This window comes from Patella vulgata, chromosome 2 (assembly GCF_932274485.2).
Source record: "Patella vulgata chromosome 2, xgPatVulg1.2, whole genome shotgun sequence".
Classification (NCBI taxonomy): Eukaryota; Metazoa; Mollusca; class Gastropoda; family Patellidae; genus Patella; species Patella vulgata.
The window spans coordinates 89,207,436-89,225,201 of NC_065880.2; the positions used below are offsets into that span (position 1 = coordinate 89,207,436).

Below are 17,766 nucleotides of genomic sequence, written 5' to 3' on the forward strand. Positions count from 1 at the left end.
GTTTATAATTGTGATTAATGATTTTTTCTTTCTTTTTTTTTACCTACATCATTAGTATATTGATTCTAGACTGCGGCTATACTTTACAGGTAAGGTTCGCACAGGTACTTATTTTGACGTATACGTTTTTCTTATGGAGTCATTAAAATATGTTTAAACGTAGATTATGCAAGAGCTAAATCTGCCTATTGCAGGCCTTTCTTTAGGTCTGAAATGTTATATAAATAATTATTTAGATATTTATTAACATAAAAAGACCTTAATCATGTGTCGGATTTTCACTGGATTTGAATATGATCTGCTGCTCAACATTCATTGATGATTAAATCCAAAATTGGATAATCGAGACGATGTTTTTTTTTTTATCGTACCGACTTTAGTAATGATGATCGAGGCTAGGCCTAAAATTCAATCGGTATTATCATGCACGGTTCAGAGTGGAGCAATTTGACTGAAATTTTCAGAATATTATATTTACGTTATCTATTTTTTAACTATTATAGCGTGAAGTATCAACTCTTTATTTAATCCCCATAATTTCCCTTTAATTTGTGATCTCTCTTATAGTTATGCATTTTGGTATTTCAATTGATATTATATATGTACACAACTGTTCTTACCTAGTGTTCTCCACCTGTCTGGTCCCTGATCTGAGTGGATGTTATTACCTCCCTTGAAGCATAAAAATAGAATTAATAGTCTTGAATGTCATAACTCTCGTGTTCAACGAGTTTCAGTTCCGTCTTGATAATATTTCCTAGAGTAAAAGTAGACAAAATTATGTCAACAGTATTTGAGATCAGATGGGTGACTTTCATGAAAATCTGTAGACCGATTATTTAAACATACTGCCCGATTCTTCCTAATGTTTCATTTCCTTTCCAAGCATAATTTAGATATAGTTTCATTGGGAAGAAAATATTGTCAAAAAGGAATTTTGCAAAAATTCAATGAACAACCATTATCATGTAAATTTTATGAGAATAATTTTAGAAGATCATTTGACTTATTACAGTGTCGAAGTGTCTCGTTTTATCCTCTGAAAAAACAAAGTTTACATAATAGATTTACCAGGTATGTCAAATAACCATATTCAGAATAATTTTCAACTTTTATAATTGTGGCATAGGCCTAATTCTGTTGAAGCTAGGATATGGAGTTCCCAGCATTGACACATATAGGACTGACATATCCTGATTTTAGAGTCTCTAAACCTTGGAGACCTGATTCATATAATACTACTCTTTATTGAATTAGGGGGGTTGGGTGGCCCCCTTATGAAAAAGTCCTATAGAAAAAGTACAGGTTTCTATACAAGTTTGTGGGATTCTATAGAATGCTATAGAATGCTGCAGGATAACGAATTCATTTTGTATTTTTTTTTACATGACTATAGATTCAAAAACATGTACTATAGTTGTGTAGGATTGGTAGATGAATATTTTCCAAGTGTAATTTCTATAGAATTCTATAGAATACGGTACTGTAAGAAACTATTGGAAAAAAAATAAACCTACAGATTCATTGGTGCTGCTTTAGATTTCTATATAGAAAGAACTAACTTTATCCTCGGGTCAGTTGAGTAATCCTTCAGTTTTCTATAGCCTTTGTGTTAAAAACTATAGTTGGCTATAGAACTAACTTGTATTCTCATGTCAGCTGTGATTCCTATAGATTTGGTGGTAAAAACTATAGTTTTCTATAGAACTAACTTATTGGCTCAAGTCAGTAGTATATTCCTATAGTTTTCTATGACATTCTGTAGAAAACTAAGGGGAAAAATAATTTCTATAGATTTTGTGGAGAAAAAGATAATGCATGAGCTTTCTATAGTTTTCTGTAGTATTTATATGTATTTTAACAAATAGCCTACTATAGTTTCCTACAAAATATTGTAGAAACAATGTTCTATACTACAGATTTCATAAATTGGCGATGTCTTTTATTCATACTATAGTTTACAATAGAATTTAGTGACCACTAAATGTGTGCAAGCGAATTATTGAAATAAAATTGTACTATATGTTAGTCCCAAATTGAGCTGGTTTGTGTCAAGTGGACAATAAACCCCATTTTTTGTTATCGTTTTACGTTTTTCTCTCTCAACATCACTAATCGCCAAACCTTTTTATTTTTTTTCTGCAGTTTACAGAATTGTGATTTTTCAAGAATGGCATCTTGTGGATTCAAGAATAGATTGAGTGAAGAAAAATCCCCATATCTGCTTCAACATGCCCACAATCCAGTTGATTGGTAAAAAAACTGTTAATAGATCTAGGGAGCTTGGAATGGGGAAGGTCTGATAATTGTTTCTATCCTTGTGGTATAAAATATTCATTAAGCTGGTATTATGCAAGAGCTAAATCTGCCCGGGGGGTTTGTGGTATAAAATATTCATTAAGCTGGTATTATGCAAGAGCTAAATCTGCCCGGGGGGTTGGATGGCCGAATGGTTAGCACATGCGCACTGTCATTGAGTCAATTGGCGTGGTTTCAATTCCCTGGTTGTACGTGACAAGAAGTAGGGTCGCCTGTCCAACCTCGAGGGTTTTCTCTGGGTCCTCCGGTTTCCTCCCACCGCTAAAGACCCCTACGTGCAAGCGAATTATTGAAATAAAATTGAACTATATGTTAGTCCCGAAATGACCTAGTTTGTGTCGAGTAGACGTTAAACCCCATTTCTCTCTCTCTTTCGCTAAATCTTCCTATTGCAGGTCTTTCTTTAGTTCTGAAATGTTATCTAAATTATTAATTAGACACGAGTTGACTTACCAAGACCATAATCAACTCTTGATGCCATTGAATGGCTACGCTATAAGTAGATTTAAATATGTTTTGTGCTGGATGAAATAACTGTAAAAATGGATAATCAAGCTTTTGTTTATTATTGTAACAATGGTAGTTATAACAATCAAGGCTAGACTATAATTGTATCGCTAATATCTAGGCTCAGAATGAAATAATTTGACATAAATTTTCAGCATATTTTCTTTTAATTATTTTTTTTTTAACTGTTATAGTGAGAACTGTCAGCTCTGTATCTAATCTTACCTAATGTCCCTTTAAGTCAGATCCTTGCTAGGCCTGAAATGAAAATGGTCATACCTTAGTTTCAAAATAACCAAGTATTCTGAATCCCCAGTTCTAATTCTGAATCCCTAGTTCTAATTCTGAATCCCCAGTTCTAATTCTGAATGCCCAGTCCTAATTCTGAATGCCCATTCCTAATTCTGAATGCCCATTCCTAATTCTGAATGCCCATTCCTAATTCTGAATCCCCATATCTAATTCTGAATCCCCATATCTAATTCTGCATCACCATTCATAATTTGTATGCCCTATTTCTAATTTTGAATCCCCATTCCTAAATTTGAGTCCCTAATTCTGAATGCCCTAATTTGTATTCCCTATTTCTACTTCTGAATGTCAATTTCTAATTCTGAATTTCCATTTTTAAATTTGAATCCCCATTCTTAATTTTGAATCTCCATTCCTAATTCGTACCCGTCTTCATTAGCCCAGCATAGGAGCAGAACAGTAGGACGTTAAACCCCATTTCATTTCATTTACTGAATTTTAGATTTTTTCTGCGATTAATCCAAAATAAATGATGATATTTCAGGTATCCTTGGGGAGAAGAAGCGTTTCAGAAAGCTCGCGATGAAAATAAAATGATCTTTCTATCCGTGGGGTACTCCTCTTGTCATTGGTGTCATGTGATGGAGAGAGAATCGTTCGAAAACGAGGACATCGGACAGGTTCTCAATGAAAATTTTGTCAGTATTAAAGTAGATTCGGAGGAGAGACCTGATGTAGACCGGGTTTACATGACTTTTGTTCAGGTATTTATATAATATGATCGTGTAGTTGTTCTCATGCCTGGGGGATCATGTGGCTAAGTGGGTAAGACGCTGGCTCGCTAGCCTGGAGATTGGGTGTTCGATCCCTGCATTGGCCGAGAAAGTTCATCCAGATTTTCCGGCGTGGTTTCCCCTTGTCAGTGATACAGGACAGAGGGCCTGACAAAGACAGCGGTCTAGTCGTTCGGATGGGACCAAAAACCGAGGTCCCATGTACACATTGGCGTGCACGTAAAAGATCCCCTGGCAGTTGGAATTCGATATAAGAGTAGGCCGTAGTGCCGCTGCCTGGGCAAAATTTCCCTCATAGGACACTGTATGGCATATGCCCGTCTTCATTAGCCCCGGTTAGGAGCAGAACAGTAGAACGTTAAACCCCATTTCATTTCATTTCATTTTGTTCTCATGCCCTGTCTTTATTAGCTTAGCCCAGTCGTAGCAGAACAGTAGAACGTTAAACCCCATTTCATTTCATTTCATTTTGTTCTTATTCCCTGTCTTTATTAGCTTAGCCCAGTCGTAGCAGAACAGTAGGACGTTAAACCCCATTTCATTTCATTTGTTCTCATGCCCAAATCTTGCCAGCCCATTATATTTTTTTGGCCCAAATTTTGGTGAGAAAGTTGCTCTGGATTATCCAGCCCTCTTTCTCGGTCACCAGAAATAATCACTGGTTTTATTCTAAAAACACGATGTATCTACCAGTATCCTCGTTATCAATCACAATTGAGGATACTTATTGAAACGTTGTGCTTTTAGAATAAAAGTGATTGTTCACCATATCAATTGTGTTCTGTTAAAGGGACAATAACACTCTTGCTGGCTTGACAGTTCCACAAAATAAAAAATAGCCTTATTCTAAGTACTAGATGTGTTAGTGTCCTACCTGTTGTGTAAATTATCCATTAAATCCTATTTTACTTGTCCAGAGGGTTCAAAAATATTTTTAAATCCAAGTCACATTTGAAAAGCTTTACGTCAGGCTTTTCAAATCATTTAGTTTAATTTTTCCAATTTTTTAAATTAGGTGTGTTAAGATGAAATTTGTATCATCAATTAATTGGAATATTGTAAAATAGTACAATTTGTTGACCAGAATAAAGATTGGGACATATTATTCAGTTACAACAAGAGTGGTATTGAGCCTTTAAAGTGTTTTCCGATCGCTATACGTCACTTAAAGATTACTGGTCAACAGTTGGAGCAACTGTCTTCATTAAATAAGTCTAATCCGAACCCAGGAGGTCCTAGTTGAGAGGCAGTACCTTATAGTTTGGCCCCTTCTAAAGTTAAGATAAGATTCTAATTGATTACACTAAAATTAAGGATCTAAGGATTTAAAGATTCTAATTAGGGTTTCACACTGCACTGGTGAAACCCGTCATTACTGCATTGCAGTTCTAATTCTAATTAAATTGACAAAGTAAGCATAGACAATTCTGCCTCATTTTCAGCAGAATTTTATTATAAATATCCTAATTTATAAAATTGTTGCAGGCTACGACAGGAGGAGGTGGGTGGCCGATGAGTGTTTGGTTGGCGCCAGACCTGACGCCGATAATTGGTGGAACGTATTTCCCCCCAGACGATAGATATTATAACAGACCAGGATTTAAAACTATTTTATTAAATATAGTAGAACAGGTTAGTTTTTTTGTCATTCACAGGTCTTTTTGGTAGCTCTTGTTATGTTTTATAGCCAGGTGAAATATCACAGACAGTGACAGTGTGACACATTGAAGACAGTTTAAAGCTACAATTTCATATTTTTAAGTTATATTTTTAAAATGTATTAAAATAAAGCCTTCAAATCGATGCTATGTATAAACAGTCCTAACTTGATAAAGGATAATCCTATTAATCCTATAATTCACTATTGCCAGTTGAGAAATTGGCAAAAATATCATTTTCAACTTCAAATTCAAACGTTTGAAGGAAGCTATTCCATGGTAGGGAATAGAAAAACAAGGGAGGTAATTAGGAGGTAATTCTGTTATTATTTCCGGTGTGAAACAGTTTTGAGTGTGAGAATGATAACTATGATCGCATAATATTGTAGACAGACAGACCAACAGTGACATATTGTAGACAGTCCTGTGGTGACATATTGTAGACAGTCCAACAGTGACAAATCATAGACAGTCCAGCAGTGACATACTGTAGACAGTCCAGCAGTGACATATCATGGACAGTCCAGCAGTGACATTGTAGACAGACCAACAGTGATATATTGTAGACAGTCCAGTAGTGACATATTGTCGACAGTCCAGCAATGACATATTGTAGACAGTCCAGTGGTGACATATTGTAGACAGTCCAACAGTGACAAATCATAGACAGTCCAGCAGTGACATATCATGGACAGTCCAGCAGTGACATTGTAGACAGACCAACAGTGATATATTGTAGACAGTCCAGTAGTGACATATTGTCGACAGTCCAGCAATGACATATTGTAGACAGTCCAGCAGTGACATGAATCTATTATTGGTGAGAAATTTTTATATTTATGTAGTAATTGTATTTAGATGTGTATATATTTTACAGTGGAATAGTAACCAAAGTGAACTACAAGAAAAAGGCGCTAGAATATTGACAGCTTTACAAAAGAGGACAAAATTTGAACATCAAGGCCAACCCATCCCTGATAAAGAAACCTATGAAAGATGTTTTGAATCTCTGGAAGCTGTGTATGACAGGGAATTTGGGGGATTTGGCAAAGCTCCAAAGTTTCCTCAATCCTGTAAGTTAAATAAAATACAAATTGGGTTTAACTTCCTACTTTTCTGCACTGACTGGGATAAATGAAATGGGGTTTAACGTCCTACTGTTCTGCTCCTATACTGGGCTAATGAAGGTGGGCATACGCCATACAGTGTGCTATGAGGGAAATCTTGCCCGGGCAGCGGCACTATCGCCTACTCTTATATCGAATTCCAACTGCCAAGGGATCTTTAACGTGCATTCCAATGTATACACGGGACCTCAGGTTTTTTTGTCTCATCCGAAGGACTAGACAGCTGTCCTTGTCAGGCCCTCTGTCCTGCATCACTGACAAGGGGGAACCACGCCCGAAAAATCTGGATGAACTTTCTCGGCCAATGCAGGGATCGAACACCCGACCTCCAGGCTAGCGAGCCAGCGTCTTACCCACTTAGCCACACTTCTGTGTTGTTATAAAACTTAAAATTTTGGACCCATAATGAGATTCTTATCTGGTTTGATTTCAGCTAACTTTGATTTTGTGCTAAGATATTTTGCTATGAACAAAGACAATGAAAATGGTCGCCAAGCTCTGGATATGACAGTAAATACGTTAAAAATGATGGCTAAAGGAGGAATACACGACCATATAGCTCAGGTAGGAATACATGACCATATAGCTCAGGTACAACCAAGCAGTCATCCTCGCCATGTTCTAATTTTGACATCCAATCAAACATCGAAATATGTCAATCGATGTGCAATTATCAATGGGACAAGCATGCCAAAATTCATCCACTGACGAAGAGCGTCACCGCCAAGAAAAAGAGGAAGCAGAACAGCAACTTGATGAGTAGCGCTTTGGGTGCAGTTTCTGGTCCAGAATTATTTGATCATGGTTCAAGCAGGGATCTTAATTAGCTGATTTTAGTCGGCTAAAGCCAGTCGATGTTTGAGAAAGCCGAGTGATAAAACAGTATTGCTGTTTGAAGTGTTGTGCCCTATTCAAGAATATTTTAAAGGGGCGTTATGGGAGATTGGATAAAGAGCTGGTAGTTCTCTCTCTAATAGTTAAAAACTAGATAATGTAAAGATAATATGCTGAAAATTTCATTCAAATTTCTCCACTCTGAACCAAGATATGAGCGATTGAGTTTTAGGCCTAGCCTCGATCATCTTTACTAATGTCGGTAAGATAAATAAACAAAGTCTTGATTATCCATCACAAAATGTATTCAAATCCAGTAAATATCGCAGGCTAGCGATGGTATCGAAAGTTGATTATGGTCTCGATGCCATCGCTAGCCTGCGATATTCAGCGGGTGGGATTACATTTTTGGAAAACTAATTAAACATAAAAATCAAGACTTTTTTTTTTATCGTACAGACTTTAGTAATGATGATCGAGGCTAGTCTAAAATTTAAAAGCTAATATCGCGGTTCAGAGTGGAGAAATTTGACTGAAATTTTCAACATATTCTATATACATTATCTTTTTTTTTAACTATCATAGCGAGAACTGTCAGCTCTTTATCTAATCTCCCATAATGTCCCTTTAAATAAAGTCTGATTTTTTCTCCCTACAGGGTTTTAACTGTTATCCAACAAACATTTCTTGTATTAAGGTCTGATTTTTTTCTCTCTGCAGGGTTTTCACCGTTATTCAACGGATGATATGTGGCATGTTCCTCATTTTGAGAAGATGTTGTATGATCAAGGACAGTTAGTTGTTTCATATTTGGAGGCCTTTCAGGTATTTATGCATAAATATTAAAATAAACGACCACACTTAGTTACCCTAATCAGAGCTACGCATGTTGAGGGGGGATGGATGGCGTTGTATCATAAGGTCTGTCATTGTGTCAACTGGTGTGGTTTCGATTCCCCGGTTGTATGTGACAAGTAGTAGGGTCGCCTGTCCAACCTCTTGGGTTTTCTCCGGGTTCTCCGGTTTCCTCCCACTGCTAAAGACCCTTACGCGCGTACGTGATAACCATTCGGTCATCCAACCCCCCTGCTGCTATTGAACTGCTGTGATTATTTTAATATGTTAAATAAAGTTGTGTTTATGTTTTTAGATCACGAGGAATAAAATATTTGAAGACACAGCTCGTGATATTTTAGAATATGTTTCTAGAGATCTTAGTCACCCTGTAAGTTTTCTATACATATTTATAGTTACGTTTAGTTGCTCTGTGGCACGATACAATATATTTACGTTAAAACATTTCACAGTTAGATAAACAACCAACAACAATTCTAGTATAGATACATTAAAACATTTCACAGTTAGATAAACAAGAAACAACAATTCTGGTATAGATACATTAAAACATATCACAGTTAGATAAACAACCAACAACAATTCTAGTATTTTTTAGTTATATTTTTAAAATGTATTAAAATAAAGCCCTAAAATAGATGGTATCTATAAACAGTCCTACCTTGTTAATGAATAATCCTATTAATCCTATAATTCATTATTGCCAGTTGAGAAATTAGCAAAAATATCATTTTCAACTTCAAATTCAAACGTGGGGAATAGGAAAACAAGGGAGGTAATTTGGAGGTAATTGTGTTATTATTTCCGGTGTGAAGATGGGTAAGTGTGAGAAAGATAACTATCATCGTATGATAGTGGGTTGACAACCTTTTGAGCAAAAGACATAGAAATAATTATGTTTTGACTTTCTTAGAAAATATGAAATTGTAACTTTAAAACACATATTTTAAAAACGGGCGTATTAACTGTCAATGGATTGTAAATATTAATACTGCTTCAGGATGGTGGATTTTACAGTGCTGAAGATGCTGATTCGTATCCTACCCATGATGCAAACGAGAAAAAAGAAGGCGCATTTTGTGTTTGGACTAAAGAAGAATTAACGTCACTTCTAACAGAGAAAGTGGTGGGAAAAGACCACACAACTTTTGCCGATATTTTTTGTTGGCATTATCATGTGATGGAAGACGGCAATGTGGATCCATATCAGGTATTTCTCGTCTATTTCCATTATTTTTATGTCTGGAAAAGAAGGTGTGACTAGTTGTTTGGATGGGGCAAAAAATTGAGGTAGTGCAAATAAAAAATCACTTTGAAGAAATGTAGGCCAAAATAAACCAGCCACCATTTACCGCCTGTGATCTAACTTGCATGTGTTATACCATTTGGCCACCAAACCCACGCATTCAATATTGCCAAATATTTGTTAATGCCCAAATATGTCAAACATACATTAATGCCCAAATATACATTAATGCCCAAATATGGCCAATATACATTAATGCTCAAAATAATATGCCCAACTATGGCAAATATACATTAAAGTCCAAATATACATTAATACCCAAATATGTCAAATATACATTTATGCCCAAATATGTCAAATATACATTAATGCCCAAATATGTCAAATATACATTAATGCCCAAATATGTCAAATATACATTAATGCCCAAATATGTCAAATAAAAAACCTTAAGACTTTTTTTGATTCCAGGATCCACATGATGAATTAAAGGGAAAGAATGTTTTGGTTGTCAAGGGCAACATACAGCAGACGGCAGCACACCAGGCAGTAGATATAGACATAGTAGAAGACGTTTTAGAAAAGTGTCGGAAAATTTTATTTGAAGAAAGATTAAAAAGACCCAAGCCTCATCTTGATAATAAAATGGTGGCTGCATGGAATGGTGGGTGAATTTTATAGACGATGTTCTTTATATCTTCTTTCAAATGTTTCCGCTCATTTAGATGTGGTTAAAGTCTCTGATAGCGATTTGACAGCTTCAGCGACCTGCGGTTATAATTTTTTCATGACTACTGGTCGGGACCAGAAACTGAACGCAGATGGTCCGAACCATCGTCTGTTCAAAGCTGGCTGCCCCCATGGACATTGTGATGTCATTTTGCTCTGCTTTAGACCTCGACCATAACCCTGAAAAAAATCCTTAAGCTCAAGGAAGGTCTATACATCTGTCCATGGAGGATAATGAATCGCTATGCTATATGATGTTATACAGTTTATTAAACAATAATAATTGCGCGATTCAAATTAATTTTTCCATGTAATTTGGGTGGCCGAATGGTTAGCGCATGTGCGCTGTATCATAAGATCTGTCATTGAGTCAACTGGCATGGTTTCGATTCCATGGTTGTACGTGACATGGAGCAGGGTCGCCTGTCCGACCATGTGGGTTTTCTCCAGGTCCTCCGGTTTCCTCCCACTGCTAAAGACCCCTACATGCAGTGGGATCTTCGTACATTCCTATAAGAAGTCATTTAGCCAAGTTGCGATCTTTTGTCAAAATAAAAACACAAAAATAAAAACCTCCCTTCTGCATCAAATTTTGGGTTAGGATTGTCTGAGTTATATTATTTGATATTTAAACATACATTATGCAAGAGCTAAATCTGTCTAAATAATAATCTAAATTATTAATTAGACATTAATTAACCTATCCAGACCATAATCAACTCAAGATGGCATCGCTAGCCTGCGATCTTTAGTGGATTATGAGCCGATTTACTGCATAACTTTCCTTCACGATTTAACGATTAAATGGATAATCGAGACTATGCTGTTTATCGTACTGACTTTAGTAATGATAATCGAGGCTAGGCAGAAATTTCAATTGCTTAGTTCTCTGTTAATAGTGGATCAATTTGAATGGAATTTTCAGCATATTCCCTTTACATTATCTAGTTTGTAACTATTATAGTGAGAACTGCCAACTCATTATCGAATCTCCCATAATGTGTCTTTAAAGGTGAGAGAGGATAAAACTGTGTGATATTTCGTGTTCGATATTTTACAGGTTTAATGATCTCTGGTTATTCTAAAGCTGGTCAGATACTCGGAGATAATCTCTACACTGAACGAGCCGTCAAGGCAGCCGAGTTTCTTTATACCCACATGTTTCTACAAGATTGGGGGATTTTATTACGCAGTTCGTATACAACTGAAGATCAAAATATCTCTCAAATGTAAGATATATACAATATATAAATTGTCATTAGATGGAGACAAGATTACAACAACGCTGTGACTATTTTGAGAAATGAAATGAAATGGAGTTTAACATCCTACTGTTCTGCTCCGACTGGGCTAATGCAGACGGGCATACGTCATACAGTGTGCTGTGAGGGAAATTTTGCACGGGCAGCGGCACTATGGCCTACTCTTATATTGAATTCCGACTGCTATTTTCAAAATTCCAGCGACACAAGCGCAATGCCCTTTGACTTGCATGAGACAATTGATATCTCCTCCGAACATTTTGAGACATTTTGGAAACTCCCTTGTGCATGCCGTTTGAAAATTATTGCCAAGATTCGTAGCCCAGTTAGGAACTAGTGCTTTCACTTTCTTTTCATTTACTTCAGAACAACAAGATATGTTTCCAAAGAATATGACAGTTTTTAGCTTTATCGCTACTGTTACGGAGGGGCTTGGGTGGTCGAATGGTTTTGCATGTGTGTGCTGCGACCGTTAGGTCTATCATTGAGTCAACTGGCTTGGTTTTGATTCCCGGGTCGTACGTAACAAGGAGTAGGGTCGCCTGTCCAACCTCGTGGGTTTTCTCCGGGTCCTCCGGTTTCCTCCCACTGCTAAAGACCCCTACTTGAAAGCGAATTATTGAAATAAAATTGAACCATATGTTAGTTCCAAAATGACCTGGTTTGTGTCGAGTGGATGAGTGGACATTGAACAAGTTGTTTGGCTGTTATGACCAAAATGTTTGGCCATTTTGACTAAATTTTTTGGCCATTATGTCCATAACCTGGTTTTATTAAGAGCTCTGTTTTTCATTCCATGTTTTTTATAGTGAGAGTACAATAGAAGGATTTGCGGATGATTATGCATTTGTTATACGTGGTTTGTTAGATCTTTATGAGGCGTGTCATGACCAAAAATGGTTGGAATGGGCGGAGCTACTACAAGAGAAACAGAATGAGTTGTTCTGGGATAAAGAAGGCGGAGCTTATTTCAGTAGCTGTGATGACGATCCATTCATTGTTATCAGAATGAAAGAAGGTATTTGGAATGATCCAGGCTTTTTGTTTTCATCTTTTGAAATACACTTGGGAAAGAAAATTTATCATCTAAAAATTGGAAATGCAAAGAAATGTTTTTTGGTCTATTCAAGAAAGTTATCATTTGGCTCTTAAGTTTTCCTGTAAATGTTGTTTGGTCTATTTAAGAAGATGATCGATCAGCCGCTAAGTTTTCCTATTTTGGTCCTGTACCATAATAGTACCTTGTTTTGGCTACAAAAAATGCAGTATAAAGTGCTCAATAAACCTAATAATGATAAGTAAAAATGAAAGAAAAAGTGTCATGTGTTTTGGATGGGAAGAAAAACCAATGTCCACCCTTGACTGTGAAGAGTGAGCAGAAACGCTGTTGTATGGGCAAAATGAAATGAAATGAAATGGGGTTTAACGTCCTACTGTTCTGCTCCTATACTGGGCTAATGAAGACAGGCATACACCATACTGTGCTATGAGGGAAATTTTGCCCGGGCAGCGGCACTATCGCCTACTCTTATATAACGAATTCCAACTGCCAGGGGATCTTTTACGTGCATTCCAATATATACACGGGACCTCGGTTTTTCGTCTCATCGGAAGGACTAGACAGCTGTCCTTGTCAGGCCCTCCGTCCTGCATCACTGACAAGGGATGGGCAAAATGTCTCTCAATGTTCACTGCATGGCGTGTATGCCCAACTTCATTAGCTCGGTTGTTGCAAAAAAATAGAATGTTAGTCTCATTGGAGTTCAATATAAGAGTAGACTGTAGTGCCGCTGTAAGGACAAAATTTTTTTCCAAATCCCCAGTTGTACATGACAAGGAGTAGGGTTGCCTGTCTAACCTCATGGGTATTCTCTGAGTACTCTAGTTTCGTGCCACTGCTAAAGACCCCTAAGCGAATTATTGAAATAGAGTTGAACCGCGTGTTAGTCACAAAATGACCCAGTTTGGTTGAGTGGATGTTTAACCCTCCCTCTCTCTCTCTCTCTCTCTCTCTCTCTCTCTCTCTCTCTCTCTGTATGGTGTATGCCTGTCTTCATTAACATTTCATTTCGTCTGCTTTAGATCAAGATGGGGCTGAACCAAGTGCTAACTCAGTTTCTGCTATGAATTTACTCCGCCTGTCAGCCATGTTGGATCGTAGTGAATGGTTGGCCATGGCAACCAAGATATTCTGTGTATTTCATGGTAGATTAACAGAAGTTCCACGAGCTGTACCAGAATTAATTTGTGCTTTAATGGTTTTCCACTCAACAACTAAACAGGTTAGATTCATATTTTAGATGGGGCGAGTCCGATTGATAATAGAAGCACATTTGAATGAGGTGAATTAAGCCTAGGACAGACAAGCTTATTTTTTTGCCAGATCGCAAGATTGAAATTCGTCAGCGATTTTTTATGGCCGATCAAAACGGGCACACTTAGCGATTTTCTCGTGAGTGTACTCCACTCTGCGAGTAAATTAGGTCAATCATGTGACTCATGTGGAAGCCATTTTGAGATCATGTGTTATAAAAATGTTTCGCTCGACAATATAAGCTGGACACAGACGAGCGGATTTTCTGGTGAATCAATTGTCTGTTCTTAATTTCTGCAGTGCTTTGAGTTTTTAAAATAACTTTCAGACCTCTCTGTATTCCTAATCAAAATGTGAATAGTTGCTTAGTTGTTTTGAAGATTTAAATTAGCCTTCCGAATCACTCCGCTCAGCTACAAACAAATAAGCTTTTTATCAACTGCTGGCCCCCTAACCCTCCCCATCCCCTTCCATAAACTGGATCCACATATGCAGCATTTCGGTATTCCTAAAGCCTAGTTGTGGGGGGGCTGGATGACTGAATGGTTAGCACGTGTGTGCTGCATCATAAGGTCTCGATTCCCCGGTTGTACGTGACAAGGAGTAGGGTTGCCTGTCCAACCTCGTGAGTTTTCTCCGGGACCTCTGGTTTCCTTTCACTGCTAAAGACCCATACGCACAAGGGAATTATTGAAAAAAAATAGAACCATATGTTAGTCCCGAAATGACCTAGTTTGTGTCGAGTGGATGTTAAACCCCATTGTTTATACAGGTTATCATCTTGTCAGTCCCATTAGGGTTAGAAGCCACGGTGGCTAAGTGGGTAAGATGCTGGGCACGTATTTGATCATTGCATTGACTGAGAAAGTTCAACGAGATTTTCCAACGTGGTTTCCCCTTGTCAGTGGTGCAGGACGGGGGACTTGACAAGGACAGCTGTCTAGTCGATCGGATGGGACGAAAAACTGACATCCCATGTATACATAGACGTGCAGGTAAAATATTCCTTGGCAGTTGGATTTTGATATAAGAGTAGGAAATAGTGTCACTGCCCAGGCAAAATTTCCCTCATTGCAGACTGTTTGGCTTATGACTGTCTTCATTAGCCCAGTCGGATCAGAACAGTAGGACATTAAACCCCATTTCATTTCATTTACCAACACCGGGCGTGAACCCACGGCCTCCAGACTACCAATCCAGCGTCTTACTCACTCCCAAAGTAGGACGTTCAACCCCATTTCATTTCATTTCATTTGTTTTCAATCTCAGTATTCAGTAATTTTACAAAATACTGTATACATTTATTTCCTTACAGATTATTGTTGCTGGAAATCCTGAAGCAGACGACACAGCGGCCATGTTGAAGTCTATTCACTCCAAGTTCCTCTTGAACAAAGTTCTACTTTTAGCCGACAGCAATGAAAATAGTTTCCTCTATCGAAAATTACCCCAATTAAAAAATCTTAAAATGATCGATGGGAAAGCTACAGTTTATGTTTGTGAAAATTTCACTTGTTCTTTGCCTACAAACTCCACAGAAGATTTGATAAAGCAACTCAGTGACATTTAATAAAGATCAATCTGATCTATGTTTCGATTCGTTTTTTTAAAACTTTCGACATCTTTAATAGAAGGCTTGATCTCGCTTTAACTACGTACATCTTATCAAGGCCTTCACGTAATACCCTGCATATTGCGCCACTAATTTTGATTGGGTACAAGCCCATATTGTGAGCCTATCAGATTCATCAATCGTCACGAATACCAAGTCTCGCGCTTTCAAGCTAAAATGTCTACCTGTGATAATCGAGTTGCAAAGTTCAAAGTTCATTCAATGCCAAGGTTTCCGTGGAGGTCGCGATGTCACAACCTCTGATTGGATGCTACTGCTCACGTGTCTGTAGATAACATAGCTATAAGTTTGGAAATTGTGAAGTAAACAAGTAACGGCCAGATGTTGTGAAACTCGCAGTCGTTGCTTCAGGAACATGTACTGGAAAGTCGCATCAGAGGTCGTACGAGTGGCTTTTGACCCAATGATTTCAGACATTTGATTAACCAATCAGTGTTGATGTTTCTAGTGGGTTACCCACAGTTCCGTGCACCTTGCGCCAAAAGCTTGTCGTTTCATTAGCTAATACCTCACATCATCCAGAACATGTGTTATATAACAACTCTACCAGATCCTAGTGTAAAACAAAATTTTGAACTATAAAAAACGAAACGAAATAGGATCTGTGTTTTAATCAGATAGATAGAGTTGATACTTATGGAATCTACAATTAAGATTTTTTAAATCCAAAGGAAACCTTCAAATCCCAGCTCAAAACATTTCTGTTTGGAAATCCCTTGTTAAGGAAATAATTAGTGGTAACTCAGGTACCAGGGCCCTGTTTCTCGAAATCTTAACTAAAGATAAAATCCAATTTTAGTAGATACTTCAATTTTGATTGGCTAAGCACTAAAACTGGATTTTATCTTAGTTAAAATTTCGTGAAACAGGCCCCAGCAGTACATTAGGAACTTCAGAATTATGTGCTTTATAATATTTGTCATTAAATCATATAAGTGGTCAATATTCTAAACTAATGTTTAGTATGTATAAAAAGTGGTTAGAAATTATACAGTTGTCATTAATTAGCAGCTGTGTAATTAGCTCTAAAAGATGTTACTACTGGTGTAAAAGCGTGACTATTTATAACACCCATCACTATTGAATACACAAACCTGGACATTAGTGGTGTATATCATTCAATAGTCACAGTTTTAATACCTTAGATTGACAAACCACGACTCCTGCCAGATTACTAACAATTTTAACTAACTAATACACATTATGTATATAAACTGACGACTTTGATCTATTAGTGTCATATATTTTCATTTATAACAGTTAGTGGTTTCGATTCCCCGGTTGTATGTGACAAGGAGTAGGGTCGCCTGTCCAACCTCGTGGGTTTTCACCGCTTCCTCCAGTTTCCTCCCACTGTTATTTGTTGTTTAGTCACAGTGTTATGTGTCTGGTATATCTCTAGTTCTTTTGGGTATGCAGGGTTGGGTGGCCGATTGGTTAACAAGTGTGCATTGGACAGGCGACCCTACTCCTTGTCACGTACAACCAGGGAATCAAAACCACGCCAGTTGACAAATGACAGATCTTATGATGCAACGCGCACATGTTAACCATTCGGCCGTCCAACCTCCCTCTGGTATAAGAGATATGCTTATTGTAAACGAGGAATGAACTATTTAGAGTTTTTATAACTGTAAGTTATTGTTTGATTAAAATATAACCTCAAATTGTTTGCTTTGGTTTCATTTTGTTGGAATGATTTTTTTTGGGAGAGTGGGGAGGGTGGGGTGGGTGCCATTGTGGCTTAGTGAATAAGATGTTGGCTTGCTAACCTAGAGGTCCAGTATGCGATCCCTGCATTGGATTTTCCGGCATGGTTCGCCCTTGTCAGTAGTGCAGGACAGAAGGCTTGGCAAAGGAAATGAAATGGGGTTTAACGTCCTACTGTTCTGCTACGAACTGGGCCAATGAAGACGGGCATACGCCATATAGTGTGCTATATCGCATTCAAACTGTCATGGGATCTTTTACGGGGCTGAACAGCAGGGCGTTAAATCCCAGGTTTACCCTGAATATTCATGAGTTTGAGGCAAAATGATCAAGAATTAAACAAGACAGAAATTAGGGAAATCACACACAAAAATACATTCCTTTGACCAGGTAAAGATAAAATACCAAAATGGTCAATCCCATTCAATATTTTTATCAGATGACTGTCATCATGTTGGTCTCTTTGTTGTTAAAGAAATTAGGGTCATCGGAATGTTCAACAAAAGAATCTAGGAAAAAAAGTCAC

The 17,766-nt window shown here is 37.5% G+C and overlaps 1 protein-coding gene across 1 annotated transcript; it reads left to right on the plus strand.

The window, feature by feature from the left end:
* Positions 1–777: 777 nt before the first annotated feature.
* LOC126810061 (spermatogenesis-associated protein 20) lies at positions 778–17,191 on the plus strand. Its single transcript, XM_050535011.2, has 14 exons — positions 778–1,074; positions 2,146–2,253; positions 3,623–3,842; positions 5,358–5,504; positions 6,408–6,603; positions 7,091–7,221; positions 8,212–8,316; positions 8,642–8,716; positions 9,347–9,556; positions 10,064–10,256; positions 11,382–11,550; positions 12,393–12,601; positions 13,666–13,865; positions 15,213–17,191. Exons 1-14 carry the CDS (start codon positions 866–868, stop codon positions 15,465–15,467), a joined length of 2,427 nt encoding a protein of 808 aa, XP_050390968.1. The 5' UTR covers positions 778–865; the 3' UTR covers positions 15,468–17,191.
* The last annotated feature ends 575 nt before the right edge of the window (positions 17,192–17,766 follow it).

Bases quoted from the DNA above. Each gene is read 5' to 3' on its own strand.
- LOC126810061 (XM_050535011.2), top strand. From the start codon at position 866: ATGTTTCATTTCCTTTCCAAGCATAATTTAGATATAGTTTCATTGGGA. The intron at 5,505-6,407 runs GTTAGTTTTTTT...TATATTTTACAG, and splicing joins TATTAAATATAGTAGAACAG to TGGAATAGTAACCAAAGTGA. The intron at 11,551-12,392 runs GTAAGATATATA...TGTTTTTTATAG, and splicing joins GATCAAAATATCTCTCAAAT to TGAGAGTACAATAGAAGGAT.